Raw genomic sequence first — 16509 nt, 5'->3', positions numbered from 1 at the left:
GGAATCTATCTAACTCTAGGAATACTGTCTAAGCAGCAAGAACTGAGGGAATCTGAACCCAATTCCTCTTTCAGACACAGACTTCTTATAAAGCCTTGTTTAATGCAGGAAGGGCATCAGCGGTGAGACGGGGCAATGGTCCCTCTCCCCCCAGTCCTCTCTCCTGTAAGATATTCTGCCTCCTCATCTGCATCTTCTTTCAACACCCACAGTTGTAATATCAACTGTATCTCCCTAAATTCACAGAAAATAAAGCAAAGCAGGGTAGAAAAAGATTATTTAGTCCACGTCCCTTTTGGAAGGCACATTTAACAATAAAATCACTAATGAAAAACGTGGAAGGAAAAGATTCCTTTTGGAAATGATTACTTAAATTTCTTTCTTTCCCTTCTTTCTGCCTCTCCGTGTTCCTTCTAAATCTTGTATTTCCATTTTTTACCACATGCTTGGTAGGATGCCAGGAAGAAGAGGAAGACTGGTATCATGCTGGGTTTGTAACAGCTACATGCTCACACAACACTTTGATGCCAGATTGTTGGTTAACAGACACCAAAATAATGCGGTATAGCACTTCAGTTCCCTTCACAGAAGGGCTGCAGCATAACAAATAGCACTCTGGACCAAAGGGGAGCAGTTCCCATCTACTCACTTGGCGGCTCTGAGCTTTCGGATTCAGCAAGAGGCTGAGTTGCTATGGAAACACGAAGGATAGAGAGGACAGATCAAGGTGAAGCATACCATGTAAATAAGTTATAAGAGGCAAGGGCAGGGGTGACAGAGAGGAAAGTGAAGAGGTCTAATGAGGGGAGCAGAGAATGATACTGAGTCCTTATGACAGATGTGTATCACCCAAAGAGGCTGCAAAAAATTGTGCTCAGCTGCTGCTGCTGTTTTCCAGCCTCACTCCACAGGGACAGATGTGCTGCCAGATGCTGGCTCCTCCAGGTGACAGGGAAGCCAGCCCACACTGCGTGGTTCCTGCAGCAAGCTACGGCTCTAAGGGTCCCTGCTGATGCTTTTTCATCCTGAAGAGTTTTGAAGCTCTGGATCCAGTTGCTGAGACAACTACAGCATTTTTGCCTACTTCTGGCCCAAATAGCAGCCTAGGTTCACTGCATGCAGTTTGGGAAACCTCAATATAAGGACATCAAGCTATTAGAGTGTGCTCCAAGGAGGGTGACCAAGATAGTGAAAGGTCTCAAGACTTATGATGAGCATCTGAGGTCACTTGGCTTGTTCAGCTTGGAGAAGAGAAGGCTGAGGGGTGACCTTACTACAGGTTCCTCAAGGGGGGCAGGGGAGGGGAAGGTGCTGATCTCCTCTCTCTGGTGACCAGCAACAGGACACAAGGAAACGGAAGGAAGCTGCATCAGGGGAAATTCAGATTGGACATGAGGAAAAGGTTCTTTACCAAGAGGGTGGTCAGTCGCTGGAACAGGCTCCCCAGGGCAGTGGTCATGGCACCAAGCCTGTCAGAGATCAAGGAGCATCTGGATGATGCTCTTAGTCATATGATTTCGTTTTAGGTAGTCTGGCGAGGAGGAGGGAGTTGGACTCAATGATGCTTATGTGTCCCTTCCAACATTAAATATTCTAGAATTCTATGAATCCTTTCTCCTCTTATGGTGATATCAGTGCTGCTGGTGTGAGGGGAGAACAGAATAGATCCTTGTGCTGTTTGCAGCCTAAATATGATTATGCAAATTTTTTTAAAAAAAAAAGATGAAGCAGAATATAAAGGAACGAGCTTTCCTCTACAGCTCCAGAAGGTGTCTTAGTAACAGGCTTTGGGAAGCACAAGCTCCACTCTGTTTAGCTGAGAAACTTAACTCTTTATTTGCTGTGCTAAGTTATTTCAGGAAATTCAGCTTCACACCACAAAAGCTGCGCATATCCCATAAGACATCACCAAGAATGGAAGATAAACTGATCAGAAGTCTTAATGGCAAAGGCCAGTGACATCTGCTTTCACATGGGCAGGGTTTCACCCTACATCTCTTTTGATATCTTCTCTCCCTCCATGAGTTCAGCATACCTGGGAGCTGTCTGTGGCTTTTCTCTGTCCTGGAAAACAAACTTATGCTTATCTGTAGTTCCTCTACCTGAAGATTCAGTTTTCACTCGGGGGGGAAAAAAAGAAAATATATATACAAAAAAAGCAGGAAAACACTCAAGGATGTTAGGCAGACTGCACCACACTCAATGAGGAGATACATGCAGAGCAAACTGGAACAAAACCAGCAGCCTCTTCTACCATACTTACTCTCTGCTAAACAGGAGGTGGGTGCAGCAGTACTTGCTAAAGAAAGAGAAAGGAAAGTGAGGAGGGGAGTGGGTTCCTGTTAAATACTGCCAAAAGATGGAAAAATAAAAAACAAATTGTCAAGATTTCATCAGACCAAGCTTTTCTGAACATGGAGCACAAGCAAAGTAAGTGCGCTTTGCCAGACCTGCATTTTGGATCCTCTGAGTTCTTGCTTTAAACCAACTTTCTCATCGCTGAACACGCATCACTATTCACCAGTGTTCCCAGAATTTCAAACCAATGCCATTTAAGGCCAGTAGAGATACTGGCCAGAACTGTGCACAGGGCAGCAAAACACAGCCTGCATGACCACTGTTTGGTGAAGACCATTACCAACTATCCTGTTGCCAGCTTAGGACCTGGTAGAATTCGGAGATTATTTTAGTGTTGTTTTGGGTTTTTTGACGTTAAGATATTTTAATATCAAAAAAACTAACACTCTCGTAGTTTTAACACACAAGAAACAGCTGGGGCTCAAAAAGAAACCGTTCACAAGGTCTGTGCGCAGCCTTTGGCTGTCTTCAGGTTTACAAGAAAAAAGAAATGGAGAAAACCAGCAAAAAAAGAAAACTCGTTGCTTTGGCTAGTCTGAAAATAAAGCCTTGGCTGGTGTCAAAACACAGGTTTTATATTCTTTCCTGTAAAATTTCTGAAACATTTCTGTGATCTTCAAGTCACACCAGACTAGGGGACATCCAGCTTTTTCCTAATGTTGACTTTGTCCACAAACAGGTAACACTGTGTGACTGGAATTCCAGCACAGATGGAAAAAAGGCATTTCTGTTGTGCCAACAATCTCTTCACCATTGCAACCCAGTTCATGATCTGAGATGGGCTTTGAGAACCCCAGAGAGCAGAGAAAGGATTAGAGAACCAAATGCTCAGAAGGATCACAGCTGCAAGGCATAAATGTGCGTCAACAGAATTTAATTTGTAAATGAAAAAAAAAAGGTTATAGCCCACAAAGAAGGAAAACAGAAATGTAACTGCAAGGGAGCAGAGTTAGGGACTACAGACTGATTGATAGCTGATTGCCACATTAAAAAAAAAAAGTAAAAAACTCTACTACAAGAGTGAATTAATGTTCTTCAAAGCCACATACCTGTCCCCAAGTGATGAACATGAGGTTTGGCAGACAGATCTGTTGATGTGGCTGAAACAAAGCTTTTAATGTTCTTTTTCCTCTCTTCTTAATTGGATCTTTTCCCTTTTCCTGTGGTACTGATTTGCACAGAGACTGAAAACTAAGCCCTCATCTCCCTTGTGTATTGTTGACTACGCCCAATTTGGAAGGGCCTACCAAATGATTTGCCTGATAGTTATAATACAAACCATGATTAACTTCATATAAGGGGACATATTACTTCTACAGAAATTAACAGGCTCCAAACAATTTTAGGCAATGGACTGTACATGTGCTCTGGTAACAGGTCTCCCCAGTTGACTCTAACTACTGCAATTTGCAATTCTGTCTATCCATCTGTCCATTCATTCATCCATCTTGACTACCAATCCATTCATCCTGTTTGTGGCCCACCAAGTTCAAGCTTTCATATAATACAATCTTTAAGGAAAAATAGCACAAGCATGACTCAAATCCTGTAATTACGGTTTAAAAAAAAAAAACTTTTTTTTTTACTTCAGCTTCAGAAATCTCAAAGAATGCGACAGCAGCTTTATAAAGCTCACCCATGCAATCTTGGGAATAACACCAGTTCACCACAAGGACACATACTCTAATAAACAGAACAATGGTCACTTAGATAAAGAGGTTTCTTTTAGCTGCCATTGATTAACTCTGATTTGAAAGGCCGAGAGCTATGGAGCATACAATGTTTCACTGAACCCAACTGACAATTAAACACAGTCATCAAATCTCTCTAACTCATTTTGCATTGGGAAGGGGGAAACATGCATTTTTTATTTAGTACGAGGTTTGTTTACTTGAATGTATAATCTATACAAGTGCTGGAAGACTGTCCAAAGACTAATAACAGTAAAAAGTATTAGTGAGAAGAGACAAAAAATGTGATTTTTTTTTTGTGAAGTTTTTGCTTTCAAAATTGTGACGATATTAACAATTTCTGTTTGGGTCTTAATTGGTCTAAACCAGATCTGCCATTGAGCTAAAATTTTCTCCTGTTTTTTTTTTCCCCTCCCCGAATTATCTACATTTCATTAAAATTTGAAAACTTTTAATCGATTCGTAAGCATGCAGCCTTCCGCTACTCCACTGTAATCAACAAGCTAACTATTATTATTAGACACTCACTAAGTTAAATATTTGAATTGCATGCTTTAGAGTAAAGACAAATATGTTAACCCCTAATTCTGTTCTAAAAAGTGCAGTATCACCCATAGCAGGATGACTATTCTAGTGTCAGTCTTGTTAGGAAATAGACAGTACCAGTTACTTCATTTCTAAACATCTTGAGAGGAAAAAGGTACTAGATTAAAAGCTAATGTCATGGATGTTAGAGGAACACTCTAGGAACATAAAAAGAGAGTGAAAGAAATGCAGAGAGGCACTTACGTGAGTGAGGGATGCCTGCTGTTTTTCCATGGATGAAACACAGACCAAAAACAAAAAAAGACAGAAATAGACAAAAAAAAATTTGTACAAGTGGTGAGAAGAGGAGATAGAGAACACAGAGCTGGAAAATCAAAATACCACCAGCTGTCTCGAATCCAACCCTAGGGAGTGGAGTAGGTTACAGGAGTTATCACAACAGAGCGGACATTAGTTGTGAGGGCTGGCTTACTGCACAGGGCCTGGGACTTCCAAGCAACAAGACGTGTACTGTCCCATACTGCTCAGCAATTCTAGTGAGGCAGATGCTGTCAGACAAAATCAAGACCATGCAGAGCTCACAGGTCCTCAAAGCATGCACATACGTGGGCTAAGAATATTGCTAGCTCCAAATTCAGGAGAAGGTTCTGCACAGAGGTTTCAGAAGAGCTATGAAATAGGTACACAAGTACGGGTGCAATGGTGGGAAGAAGAAGAAGAATAGGCTGTCGATCTAAATGCAAGGGGAATGGGAAGAAGAACCCCAGGGGTTGTGGGCAGTTGAATACAGATTCTAATACTTGGATGAGGCTGTGTACAAGGATGAGAAACCACCTCTCCCCTGCCTGCTTTTGTCACACCTCCTCTACCCACTGTACACTTTTTCTTTTCCTTTTAGTGTCCATCCTGTCTTGAATAACTCTCTGGTTTTTAACGCTTGCCTCTTTTGTTCCTGGTTGAAACAGGAAGGAAAGCATTAGGCTGCAGCAGAGCATCCTGCCATCGGAGAGAAGATTACCCAACTAAAGCAGACGAGAGGCTGTGAAAATGACCTTATGCGCTGCATGGGCATCTTAAAGCAAGTGATTCGTAGAAAAGAGAAATCCTCTTCCCTCCCTCTCCTTCCACAGTTGATGGCCAGTCCTATGCTGAACCTCTTAACTTCTGATTTGCAAATAAAACCTGCCTTGTGACAATGACATGACGTTATCTATGACCAACGCCCTTTCTCAACTCGCTGCTTTTTCTTATTAAAACTCTCCATTGCATAGCTCCTTCTCTTTGGCAACACAAAGTTTATACTAGTAACTCAGGGCACAAACTAGTGTAAATGAAATAGTTCTTCTGCCTCGTACCCTCACTGAAGATTTTTAATTAGTAGTGAGATTCACTACAATCAAAAAGCACAACAAAACCAGAGGGTGCCGCAAGGTCTGCAAGAGAAGGTGTCATCCATGCATGGCAGAGATTCCCTGGAAAGACGCAAGGAAAGAGAACCAGAAAAGCAGAGGGAGGTCTCCGTTCTACTTACGAACTGGTTGTGTCTTGAAGTCTGATGGCAGGCTAATCTCACCCACGCCCTTGCCATTGACTGCAGACAGTCTCACAGAGTAGGTGGTTTCAGGCTTCAGGCCAGTGATAGTGATCATGCCCTCCACATTTGCTGTTGCAGAAACAAGAGAGGAAAAGCAAAGAAAGGCTCAGGCTTTAACAATAAATGCCATCGTATACTTTTGCAACGCTCAGCCCATGTAACAGAGCCCTCTTCTGGGCCCAGCCTCACAAACAGTGCAAACAGAAAGGTCAGAGCTACCACCTGTGCCAAACAGCTGATTAGAGAGGTGTATTGCCACAGCCTCTCTAGAGGGGATGTAGTGGGGTTCGTGATAGACACCAGAGGGCATCAGCCCTTGGCCTGTGCCAAGGAGCTCCCTGAATAATCCTCTTCAACACCACTGTCATGTGGGGCTCTGACTGTAGTAGACATACCACCTAGAACTGCTTATTTGTTGGGCTGCATGGTCCAACTGAAAGCAAAGCCTTTACCAGGAGAGAAACCCATCTCTCTCCTTTAACAATCTATAAGGAGGTCAGACATAATGTAAGAGATGGAAAGAAGCTGCTGTAGGGTCATCGTGATATGAAGAAATAAGGTCTATTGTTCCTGCACAGACAAAAAGGGAGAAATGAGAAGAAGAAACCTGACTCTAGCTATGATCACATCACTCCAGTGAGGACCTAAAACCATTTCAGTTCCAGCCAGGACTGGCAGTGGAAGATTCAGCTTGTCTGGAGCCTTAATATAGGAGCTGAAATTGCAAACCTATGGAACTCTCCACTTTGGCTTTCCTGTAAAGGAAATAAAGTCTTTTGAGATGCAGGCAGGGGAGGCAACATCTTGTTTTATCATCCTACCTTCTTTTGCATCATACAACCTCGAATGCCATTCTCCCTCGCCCAGTGCCCTCCACTCCGCTTTATACTTGAGGATGGGCACCCCGCCGGTAGCTTCAGGCTCATCAAACTCCACTTGGGCAGTACTGGAATACGGCTCCACTCTGTCAATGGAAGGAGAGGATGGAGTATCTAAAGAAGGAAGGGAAAACAACCAGTGATACAGGAGACAGTGGGAAACAAGCTCCAGTTGCAAAGAAAACAGACAACTGGGAATATCAAACACACCCTCGTCATGGCTTCACAAAGGATAGGAGAAGGGTAGGCCTGAGGCTCTCCTCGGGAGGGAAAGGCTGTTATAAGAATGTGGACCTTCATTTTGTCTCTCCTCTAAGCAGCTGGAGACTTGCAGTACCTTCTTCAAAATAGAACAACCAGGGCAGAAGAGCAAGAGCACCCCTGATGCTGTTCTGTCCCTCCAGTCTCTTCCCCAGGGCACTCCAATGCATCGCTTGACCATTCCTAATGGCAGCCCTGAGAGGACACCAGAGGCCCTTCCAGCCTGCCACGCAGTCGAACACTGGGCCTCTTTGGTTGGTACACAGTGCTGAGGTTTCTATCTTGCACTGCCTGTACTATTAGGGATATTTTGCTGATTTAGATAAGTACATGTACATGCACATGCACATATGCAATTGCTGTCAGAAGTCAAAGATCACAGCTCTGTCACAGTGTACGGGAGGCGCAGAAAAGAACACAACCCTTAGAAACAAGGAAATAGAGATACTGAGGATCTTGTTATCTACAACCTGTCCCAATGCAAAAATCTATGAACAATCTCTCTGAAAGCAGAAGCTGGCTCTCCTGCTACCCCACCAACACAAACTAGAAAAGAACGATCACTCTGGCACCTCAGCTCAAGGTTCCTTATCACCCTGCCTGGGATGCTCACCTGCCTGCACAAGGATGAACTCTGAGGACTCCTGGCCAATGCGGTTCACAGCAGTGCAGTTGTAGTTCCCAAAGTCATTTTCAGAGTCTGGTGTCACCTGTGGAAAGAATGAAGGCTCGTGCCCATATCAGAAAACCCTTTTCACTCTGTGAAGGCACTCTGCATTTTGCTGGGGAGAGAAGCCACAATAAAGTACACGTGCTAACACTCCGAGGGCCATCCACAGAGGTGAGAACTGCAGTGGGCAGCCAGTCAAAGGCAAGGAGGGAGTGATGTCTTCTTTCACCTGATTTTCTTAGCACTTATGTGCCAGAAACACCACACAACTCCTTGTCTACCAACAGTGTGCCCTGACAAAAGACTCAACTCCTTCAACATCAGGAGCATAAATTATTTGATAGCACTGAGCCTTCACAGCTGCATGTATCTTCTCCTCTCTTTGCTTTTCCTCACCTCCAGGTAGCTTGCTGATGGAGTGTTGTAGATCTTGATGTTGCTGTAGTTTGAGCTGGGAAGCAGCTGCCCATCCCGGAACCAGGAGATGACAGCACTGGGATACGCAAATACCTCACAGGTGATGTTCACTTGATTCCCTTCCCAGGTATAGACAGCCACAGGGCCCTGAAGCTTGGGGGCATCTGAAAAAACAGGCACATTTGTGAAGGCAATTTGAGCCAGAAAATCTCCTAAAGTAGCCCAGTCAGCCTCACTTTAAGCATCCCTTGCCTGGGGTCCACTTTAATATGGGGAAGGGAATCTAATATGAGAAGACAGTTCCCACTTCCTATCTGAGGGGATGGGTGGTGTCTTTCGATGAAGGACTTACGGTGGAAACCTACTCAGTCCCAAAGGCTGCTCCTGACACAGTGTGGGAGGAAGAGCAGACAGCATCTAGGGAAGCACATCCCAGGAAGTTCTCCTAGCGAAGAACCCTGATGCACCTAACAAATGGGACTGCAGCAGATTCACGGCCTGCAGACTTCCCAAGGCACAAAAGGCTGGAAACAGCCAGAGCAAACATTTGCATGTATGACCGCGTCACCTCCCATGCCCTCTAACCAAAAACACACATTTCCCTAGCTGGACATGCCTCAGTCTCATCGCAGGATAAGGAAAGGAAAACAGTCCCCCCTCTAAACACATGAACATCCTCCCCACCCCATCCTCCACTTCTTACACTGCACTTCAAGGTACATGGCTTGGGAGTCCTGCCCAATGGTGTTGCTGGCTGTGCATACATATTCTCCGGCATCTGTATACTGAATTTCTTTGAGAGTCAGGGACGACACCCGGGCATGGCTACGTACTACGATGCGCCCATCCAGGGTCTGGCAGGAAAGGAAAAGAGAGTTAGAGGCTGAGCTCTGAGCCCGCGGTGCAGACTAAAGGGATGGGAACAAATGCAAGTCTATGCCTCACCCCAACCCTCCAGTGCTCAGTACTTCAGAAGCCATCACCTGAGGCCAGGTGAAATCACGGTCACAGAGAGGCATTTCCAAAAGCAACAAGAAATTTCTTTGTCACACAGGGCCAACTGCAGTGACTCAAAGTGCTCAGGAGAAGGGAAAAAAATGAAATGAAGGACCAAAGTATCAGATGCTACTATGTGTCTGACTACAGCTAGATAAAATCAAGTTTCTTCCCAGAATGAGAATTGTAGAGATTCAAGTCTGGTTAAAATTTTTTTCCAGCATACTCTTGTAGAAGACCTCCCCAATGGCTACTCGGTTTCCACTCAGAGAATTCAGGCCTTCTTCTCTCACTGATACTCATTTTATTTCAATGTCCTTGAAACGGACAGATCCAGACCTCAGAGCTCAATCAGGCCAAATGAAAGCTCAGAACTTCCACTGAACACGGCACTGAAGAGAGCAAGGTACAGCGAACAAGGCAAGAAAACTAGTGACCCTTCTAGAGACAACCCTGCTTCAAGGTCTTGTGAAAATTCTACAGCAATCTACACTGGTTCTAAGCCAGTGTAGAGAAATTGCTCCCACACGCAAGAAAGTGTGGGGAATGTCAACGACAGAGAGACAGGAAATGTAAAATCTAGGCTATGATCTGCTCAAAAGGATTGCAGCCACCTAGCAATCCCATCCCACATCACTTGTTTTTTTTTTCTCTCCAATTTATGATCAAAGCACAAGTGCTCTCTTAATACATGAATTGCATAAAGCCATGGACTCTTCCCTCCACCCTGATGCTTGTGCAAGCTCTCGGTGCTCATGCTTTAGCTTGGAAGCTTTAAAGCACCAATGCCTCATCTAGTTTCCAAAATGGCACAAGAACAAGTGAACAAACGAGGTACCCTCATGGCTGTGCCTGCTGCTGCAGCCTGCAACACTTAATGCAAATAGTGCTCCAAGAACATTAATTTTCTTGGAAGACACAGGACAAATACTGAGATTATGAGTAAAAACCCTGACAACATTAAATGGCCAAATTCACTGAGCTGTAGCACAAAGTACACCTCTGGTATCTTGAGTGGTCAGATCCCCCGGGCCTGAAGCCTTTGTTCTGAGCTAGTGATCTCAATCTCAGAGATTGATAAAGTTTCTACAAGTAAACATTATTACCTCTGTTAGTTCTGAATATTAGTTCGTTTGAGCTAGTCAAATTTCACACAAACAAAACCAGTATCCTTGTGTGACAAAAACAATTATATGTATTTTTTCTTCTCTCTTCTACTCCGCATGCAGGTCTACTGCAATCCCTGACCAATGCCACAAGCTACAAACTCCACTCCTTCTGTGCTTGGTCTCTTGTGCTGCTGGGAACAGTTCTTTATTTCATGTACACGTGGCGTTGTGTCCATTTCCTAGAACCAGGGAACAAACCCTTAACATGACATTAGCCCACTGTGGTATCTTAGACAATGAAATTCCGCTTTCACCTTTCTTCACTAGCTGACTATATTGTTATCCTTTTGTCTGACTTGTGATTTGACTCGAAAACCCAGCTCGCTTCTGAAACCATTGCAGCAGGATCCATAAATGTCAAAGACTCCATATCTGCAGAGGCTCTCAGCTTCTTTTAGCTCATGAGTTGGGTGAATATTCTAAATACTTGTCTCTATGACCCCATCAACAGGCAAGAGTATAAACACGGCAAAATACGAGCACATGATCAAAGGCAAAGGCAATTTCACATCCAGTGTCACCTGCCTTTTCCCTGCTTTGTCAAGATCTAATACAAACAAAAGGATGCTAGGCAGTCATGGTAAAATGATAACTTTACAGGTAATGCAACCGATTCTGAAGATGAAGCTCTGCTTCTCAATGCAAAAGGTACAAGTAAAGAAAAAGAAAGATCAGGGAAAATACTCCAAAAAAGAGAAAATTGTCTACCCAAGAGAGCATGATGCTAGTTTTCTTTATTCATATTTCAGGTCATCAGATGCTAACGATTCCTGGGTAAGAGACATGGGACAGGTAGAAACTTGTGAGCCAGATGTAGACACTTGGAATCCGTTTACCTAGCCTCTGAGTTTGAGGACTTTGGATAAGAAAATGCTTCATAGTAATGGGGAGACAACCTAAGTGACACAGGCAATAACTCATGCCATAGCAACAGCCACTCTATAGGAAAGGGTATGACGGCTCTCTATACATCCAGCTGATTACTACAACTTATCCTGAGATACACGCAGGTGTTTTTCTCTAAATTCTGACAATGCCATGTGGCATGTAGTCACTGTGTACAAATCTGGCCTAGATTTCAATACTTCAGTGCCAAAGGAGAAGAGGAGAGACAAGCAGGAAATGCATTTACTCCCCTTCCCTCCACCTTTTGGATTTTTCAGTCCTTTCACAAACAAGCATCCATGACTTAATTTCACACAGTCACGTCTTCTCCTTACCCGCTTTCTACGCAGTGGACATCATCACAAAACAGCACCCTGAAATCCTGACCACAGCCACAAGTTCCAGTGAAGGAAGATGAGCGGTCTCTCCTCGCTCTGGGCTTGCACCGCACTAACCAGACCTCATCTGCAGCTCTTAATGTTCCTAATCATTCCCACTTACCAGAAAGGCATCACACCAGTTTGTGGTGTAACTGAGGTGCAATTTTGCTTGTAACTGAGATTTTTAGCATCTGTTGGTGATAACGTGGGGTTTTTTTGTTAGCATATGCTGCTAATATGACTTTCAACAATTCTCCACTATATGCAGGACCAGAATGGTGAACTGAGACATTATGGACTGTGAAACAGAGCTGACTGTGGTTTAGAGGAAGAAGCACCCAACTGCAATTGTGCCTCCAAAGCAAGGAAAGCAAGATTTAACACCCATATATGCTGCTATGACTGAAGCTCAGCTCATAGAGACGTCCTTACTTTAAACTAGCTGATCCATTAGTAAAACACTTAAAGCCAAGCATTCACTCAGCTTCCTGAGACCTGAACTCCCTGCTGCTGCGATACACTGCTCAAAGAGCCCATGCTAACTATTTTAAAGATACGTCTACACAAGCTGAAACAACAGGCTTCAACAACATTTTCACAGAACCCCACTTAGATAATTTAAGACACAGATGGAGTAAGAAACCTAGAGACAGCAAGTTTAATAGTATTAGTGCTCATATTAATAAAAAGCTTGAGACAGAGAATACAGTGAAAATATTGGAAAGGGGGCCAGATGGAGACAAGTGTAATACAAATTAACATGAGGCCTGAAGAGATGCAACTACTCAAATTCCAAATTCTTCAATGCAAACTGGTCCAAATATCTGATGCCTTCACTTGCCAGAACTAATCTATTCCAACAGATTATTCCGAAGTAAGCCCCATAGGAAACAAAGGCAAAACAAAGCAACAAGTTAGAGGTTCACTCTGTTTAGGCCACACCAGTCTCTATGGTTTAAGACGGCTTAAAAATAAAAAAGAATTCAGGATACCCAGAGCATCCACAAAGCTGATCCTAAAAATATAACTACGAGTCACCCAGTTCTGATAGCTATTTTGTTCTCTACCTGACCTCTATTATTTGCTTGGAAATATAACTTTCTGGTCCATTTTGAAGCAGGAACGCTACAAATCAGGTGCATGTAAAGGTAAGTCATTATTATTGTTTTTAAAATACAGCACTGACTGTGAAATAAACCAGCAACAAACCACATTTGCACCAAACTGAGTTACTGCATTATCCCACACCCCCTCACTGACCCCTGCAATTCAAAGACAAATAATAATTTAGCAATTTGGAGCATTTTCTAGAGAAATATAAGTTGTGAAAGATTTATTTGCATTGATTTTGAAATGGAACATGATGCAGTTCCATTCTGAAATGGAACATGATGCATGTCCTTGAAGAAAAGGTCAAACATAAGGAATACCAAGAGCAAACAGATGAGTTGGATGGAGCAAAAGAGGCTATCTTTGGAAAAAAAAAATACTTTCCAAGAATACAGAGTTACCAATTCTTAAAAATCTAGAAGAGAGATGTGATTCACACTGGTAGCATAAAAGAAAACGGTGAAAGCAGTATTTGTCAGATTTTACATTTGCTTTTGTTTGTAATTATCTTTTTTTTAAGTGACAACCAGAATTACTCCCAACACAGCCAGTTTGCTCATCTAAAAATGCATTGCTACGTGCCAAGCAACTTCTAATTCTATAAGCGGTTTCTTTTATGTATTGGTATTTAATTTGTTCATATTACTAATGCTGGTTTAGTTGGCATGGTTACTGGACTAGAGATCTGTTAATCTGTAACGCTTAAAAAAACCAAACCCAAAAAACTAAAAAGTTTGCTAAAGGTCTGGTAATCTTATACCTCTTGTTTCTCGGGCCGGGTCCACGAAGCCTGGAGAGAACAGATATAGAACACAACAACAACAGAAAAAAAGCAATAAAAGTTTATCAAAGGTTGCTTTCAGGTATCATAGTGTACGCGCCACATTGTGTTCTGTGCACATGCAGGCTCCAAGCTGTATATCTCATGTGTGTGGGGTGATCACAATTGCCATTTGCCAATATAATCTCAATTTAGATTTGCATTCAAAATTTAATATCCTATTAATTGGTCTTAAAATGATTAAGCAAAGGCTAAAGACTGCTTCTGTTTTTACATATCAAGTGACTATTTCTCTTGTCGTATCTCACCGTTTCTAGAAACCTGTTCCCAGCGTTCTGGGGAAGGGATTCTGATGACCTAGGTCACTAAGCTGCAAAGATAGCTATGGAACGGATTTTCTAATACTGGTTTGTTAGCCACCTGCACACACTGATTAACATGAATACTCACATTGTTAATGTGATCGTGCATTTGTACATGTTTTCACATGCATTCTGTGCCAGGAGTGGGAGACCTTGAGCTGCAGAGCAATGAAGCAGTATGACCCCCCTGAAGAGGAGAGAGCAAGGGAGAACCTTGTACCTCCAGCTGATCATGTCCAGCTCATTACGCTTAGGGATGTGCACACCCAATCCTTACTGGGCTTGGGATGGCGAAACAGCAGGCATCAGTGAAACATGCACAAACCTTACCAATAAACATACATTTCCCATTCAGAGAAAGCCACCAACAGTGTCAATTATATTCACTGTGGTCCAAAAAGACCAAAGTTGCTGGGTTCTGGTTTTCCCCTTTAATTTATCTTTCAAATACTTCTCTCTTGTTCTCTACTTCAATTGCAACTGGATCCATTTCAGCACAGGAGTCAAAAATCACCTGCTAATATCACAACCATGACAGCATCACTGACTGTGAGGTACAAGCATTGCTGACGTGGATGTAACAGCATACACAAGAGTGACATTACAGAAATGGAGATGAAAGCTTAAGAAATGAGAATAAAACACACAGTATTGTTTCCACAGCGCTTCTAGTGAACACTGTGAGACCTAAGCATTAATATGTGGTACAGACAGACTCATTTTAGAATATCTTTGATAAAAGCAAGTTATTTGCTTGTAATTAGAGGCCTGAAGTGAAGCCAGCTGAAGAGAAGCTCACCAACACCTGCATGGGCTAGGGCATTCCCATCATCTCATCATTTTTTAATGTGTGTATATATCCTGTTGTGCAGAAGTTCCTGCAAAGCTGCACAGGCAACCGTAGTAATCCAGCATAATCCCTTTTTGATGTACCAGTCATTCTCTGTACCTGAGAAAGCCAGACTAGCCAGGGAGCTGCCTTGCACATAGATATATTTGCTTTAGCTGCCAACAACATAGAGCTGACAGAAACTCCCGGTCAGTAACAGTAAGCCAGAAAATAAGCGGAAGGATGTGTTGCACTGTTCTCAGGGTAGTACAATGCAGCCATGTAATTCACCTGTCAGAGTGATGAGCAAAAAAAATTCTGTTATTCAGGCAAGCAGTCACCTGCTGAAGGGGCCTCTCAAACTCTGATCCATTCAGAAGTCAAGCCTTCTGCATTTTCCTGCTTTAGCAACAGGGAACCTCGTGGGACAGCCTTGGTGGAAAAGGCCTGATAACACTATACATGTTAAACTGTAATTAGGATAAAAGAGAAAGAATACCAGAGCTGATCTCTTCCTCTGTTCTTTGATTCCATCATTCCAGTGAGAAAATGTTCACTGTATTTTTCACTTGCCATAGAGGAAATGGTCACAAGATGCAGGTCTCGATAGCTACCGTGAGAGGCCAGACAGCAGTACGGAGTGAGCTCCCATGCCACAGCTCACCCACTGCCAGCTCTGCCAAGGTGTAACCAGGACTGCAGAAAAGCATCACCTATTACCCCTCTCAGTCCTCACACACTGAGCTGTACCGCTGGGTAAGAAACCTAGGACTGTCTCCACAACTGGCTCGTGAAATTGTGTGGAAGAGTAGTTAGCGATTGCCTCATCCAAAAATCTGACCAGAAACACACTCAAGTCTGCACTAAAATTGTAAAACTTCTACACACCAACACCCAACAGGTCCAAACTATATTTACTGAATCCCAGTTAGTATTCTGCTAGAGCAACAGAAGAAACACGTCTCTTAAAAGGGCATGAAACATCCTGAAGGTGATGAGGATGATGGCATACTGCCTTGATCAGCTTTGCATCTGGGATCATTCACAGAGAAAGCATTCCTCCTCCCTCCAATGAGGAATAAATACTTGAGGGAAGATAAAGCCAAACCATTTCAAATCATCATGTTGACGACCTTCCAGGACTGTTAAGTTCTTGCTATGTTCTGCAGTAGTAATAAACAGGAATCTCAAAAGTTTCTCCTAGGTGGCATATTCCTGCGTTACCAAAGGCAGAAGAATGCAAGCTGCCAGCTTACTAGTAAGAAGGAGCTTCCACCATGCCACTATCTGGAAGTTTGGTCTGCTCATCTGTGTTGGTATACAGTTGCCAATCACCTGATTTTGCTAGAGCACAGTCACAACCACTTACCTTTGCAGACGATTCTCAAAGCAAAAGATTGTTTGTCCAAGCGGTGCCACATTATGTAGGCATAGGCATAGAGAGGAGAAACTTTTTGCTAGGAATACTAGGATATCAAGAGGTCTCTCAGGGAAGCGTGGGAATGTTGAAATAGTTGTGACGTGGCCAACCTCGGTGTTCGGCGCTATAGCACCTCCTGCCTCTTGCCCACACATCAGACTG

The 16509-nt window shown here is 43.2% G+C and overlaps 1 protein-coding gene across 1 annotated transcript in view; it reads right to left on the bottom strand.

The window, feature by feature from the left end:
• NCAM1 (neural cell adhesion molecule 1) overlaps positions 1-16509 on the bottom strand; it is a gene marked incomplete at its 5' end in the record, with an annotated part of 47838 nt that overhangs the window by 23055 nt on the left and 8274 nt on the right. Inside the window, 8 exons of the mRNA XM_010086700.1 lie at positions 650-691; positions 2264-2299; positions 4839-4853; positions 6127-6258; positions 7011-7181; positions 7942-8038; positions 8395-8579; positions 9119-9269. Coding sequence (XP_010085002.1) covers positions 650-691; positions 2264-2299; positions 4839-4853; positions 6127-6258; positions 7011-7181; positions 7942-8038; positions 8395-8579; positions 9119-9269 — 829 coding nt within the window. The remainder of the gene's footprint in view (positions 1-649; positions 692-2263; positions 2300-4838; positions 4854-6126; positions 6259-7010; positions 7182-7941; positions 8039-8394; positions 8580-9118; positions 9270-16509) is intronic.

Source organism: Pterocles gutturalis, unplaced genomic scaffold, assembly GCF_000699245.1.
Source record: "Pterocles gutturalis isolate BGI_N339 unplaced genomic scaffold, ASM69924v1 scaffold11011, whole genome shotgun sequence".
In the NCBI taxonomy this organism is placed as follows: domain Eukaryota; kingdom Metazoa; phylum Chordata; class Aves; order Pterocliformes; family Pteroclidae; genus Pterocles; species Pterocles gutturalis.
Note: the sequence above shows the minus strand (reverse complement) of the source record. Positions and strands in the feature narration are given on the sequence as shown.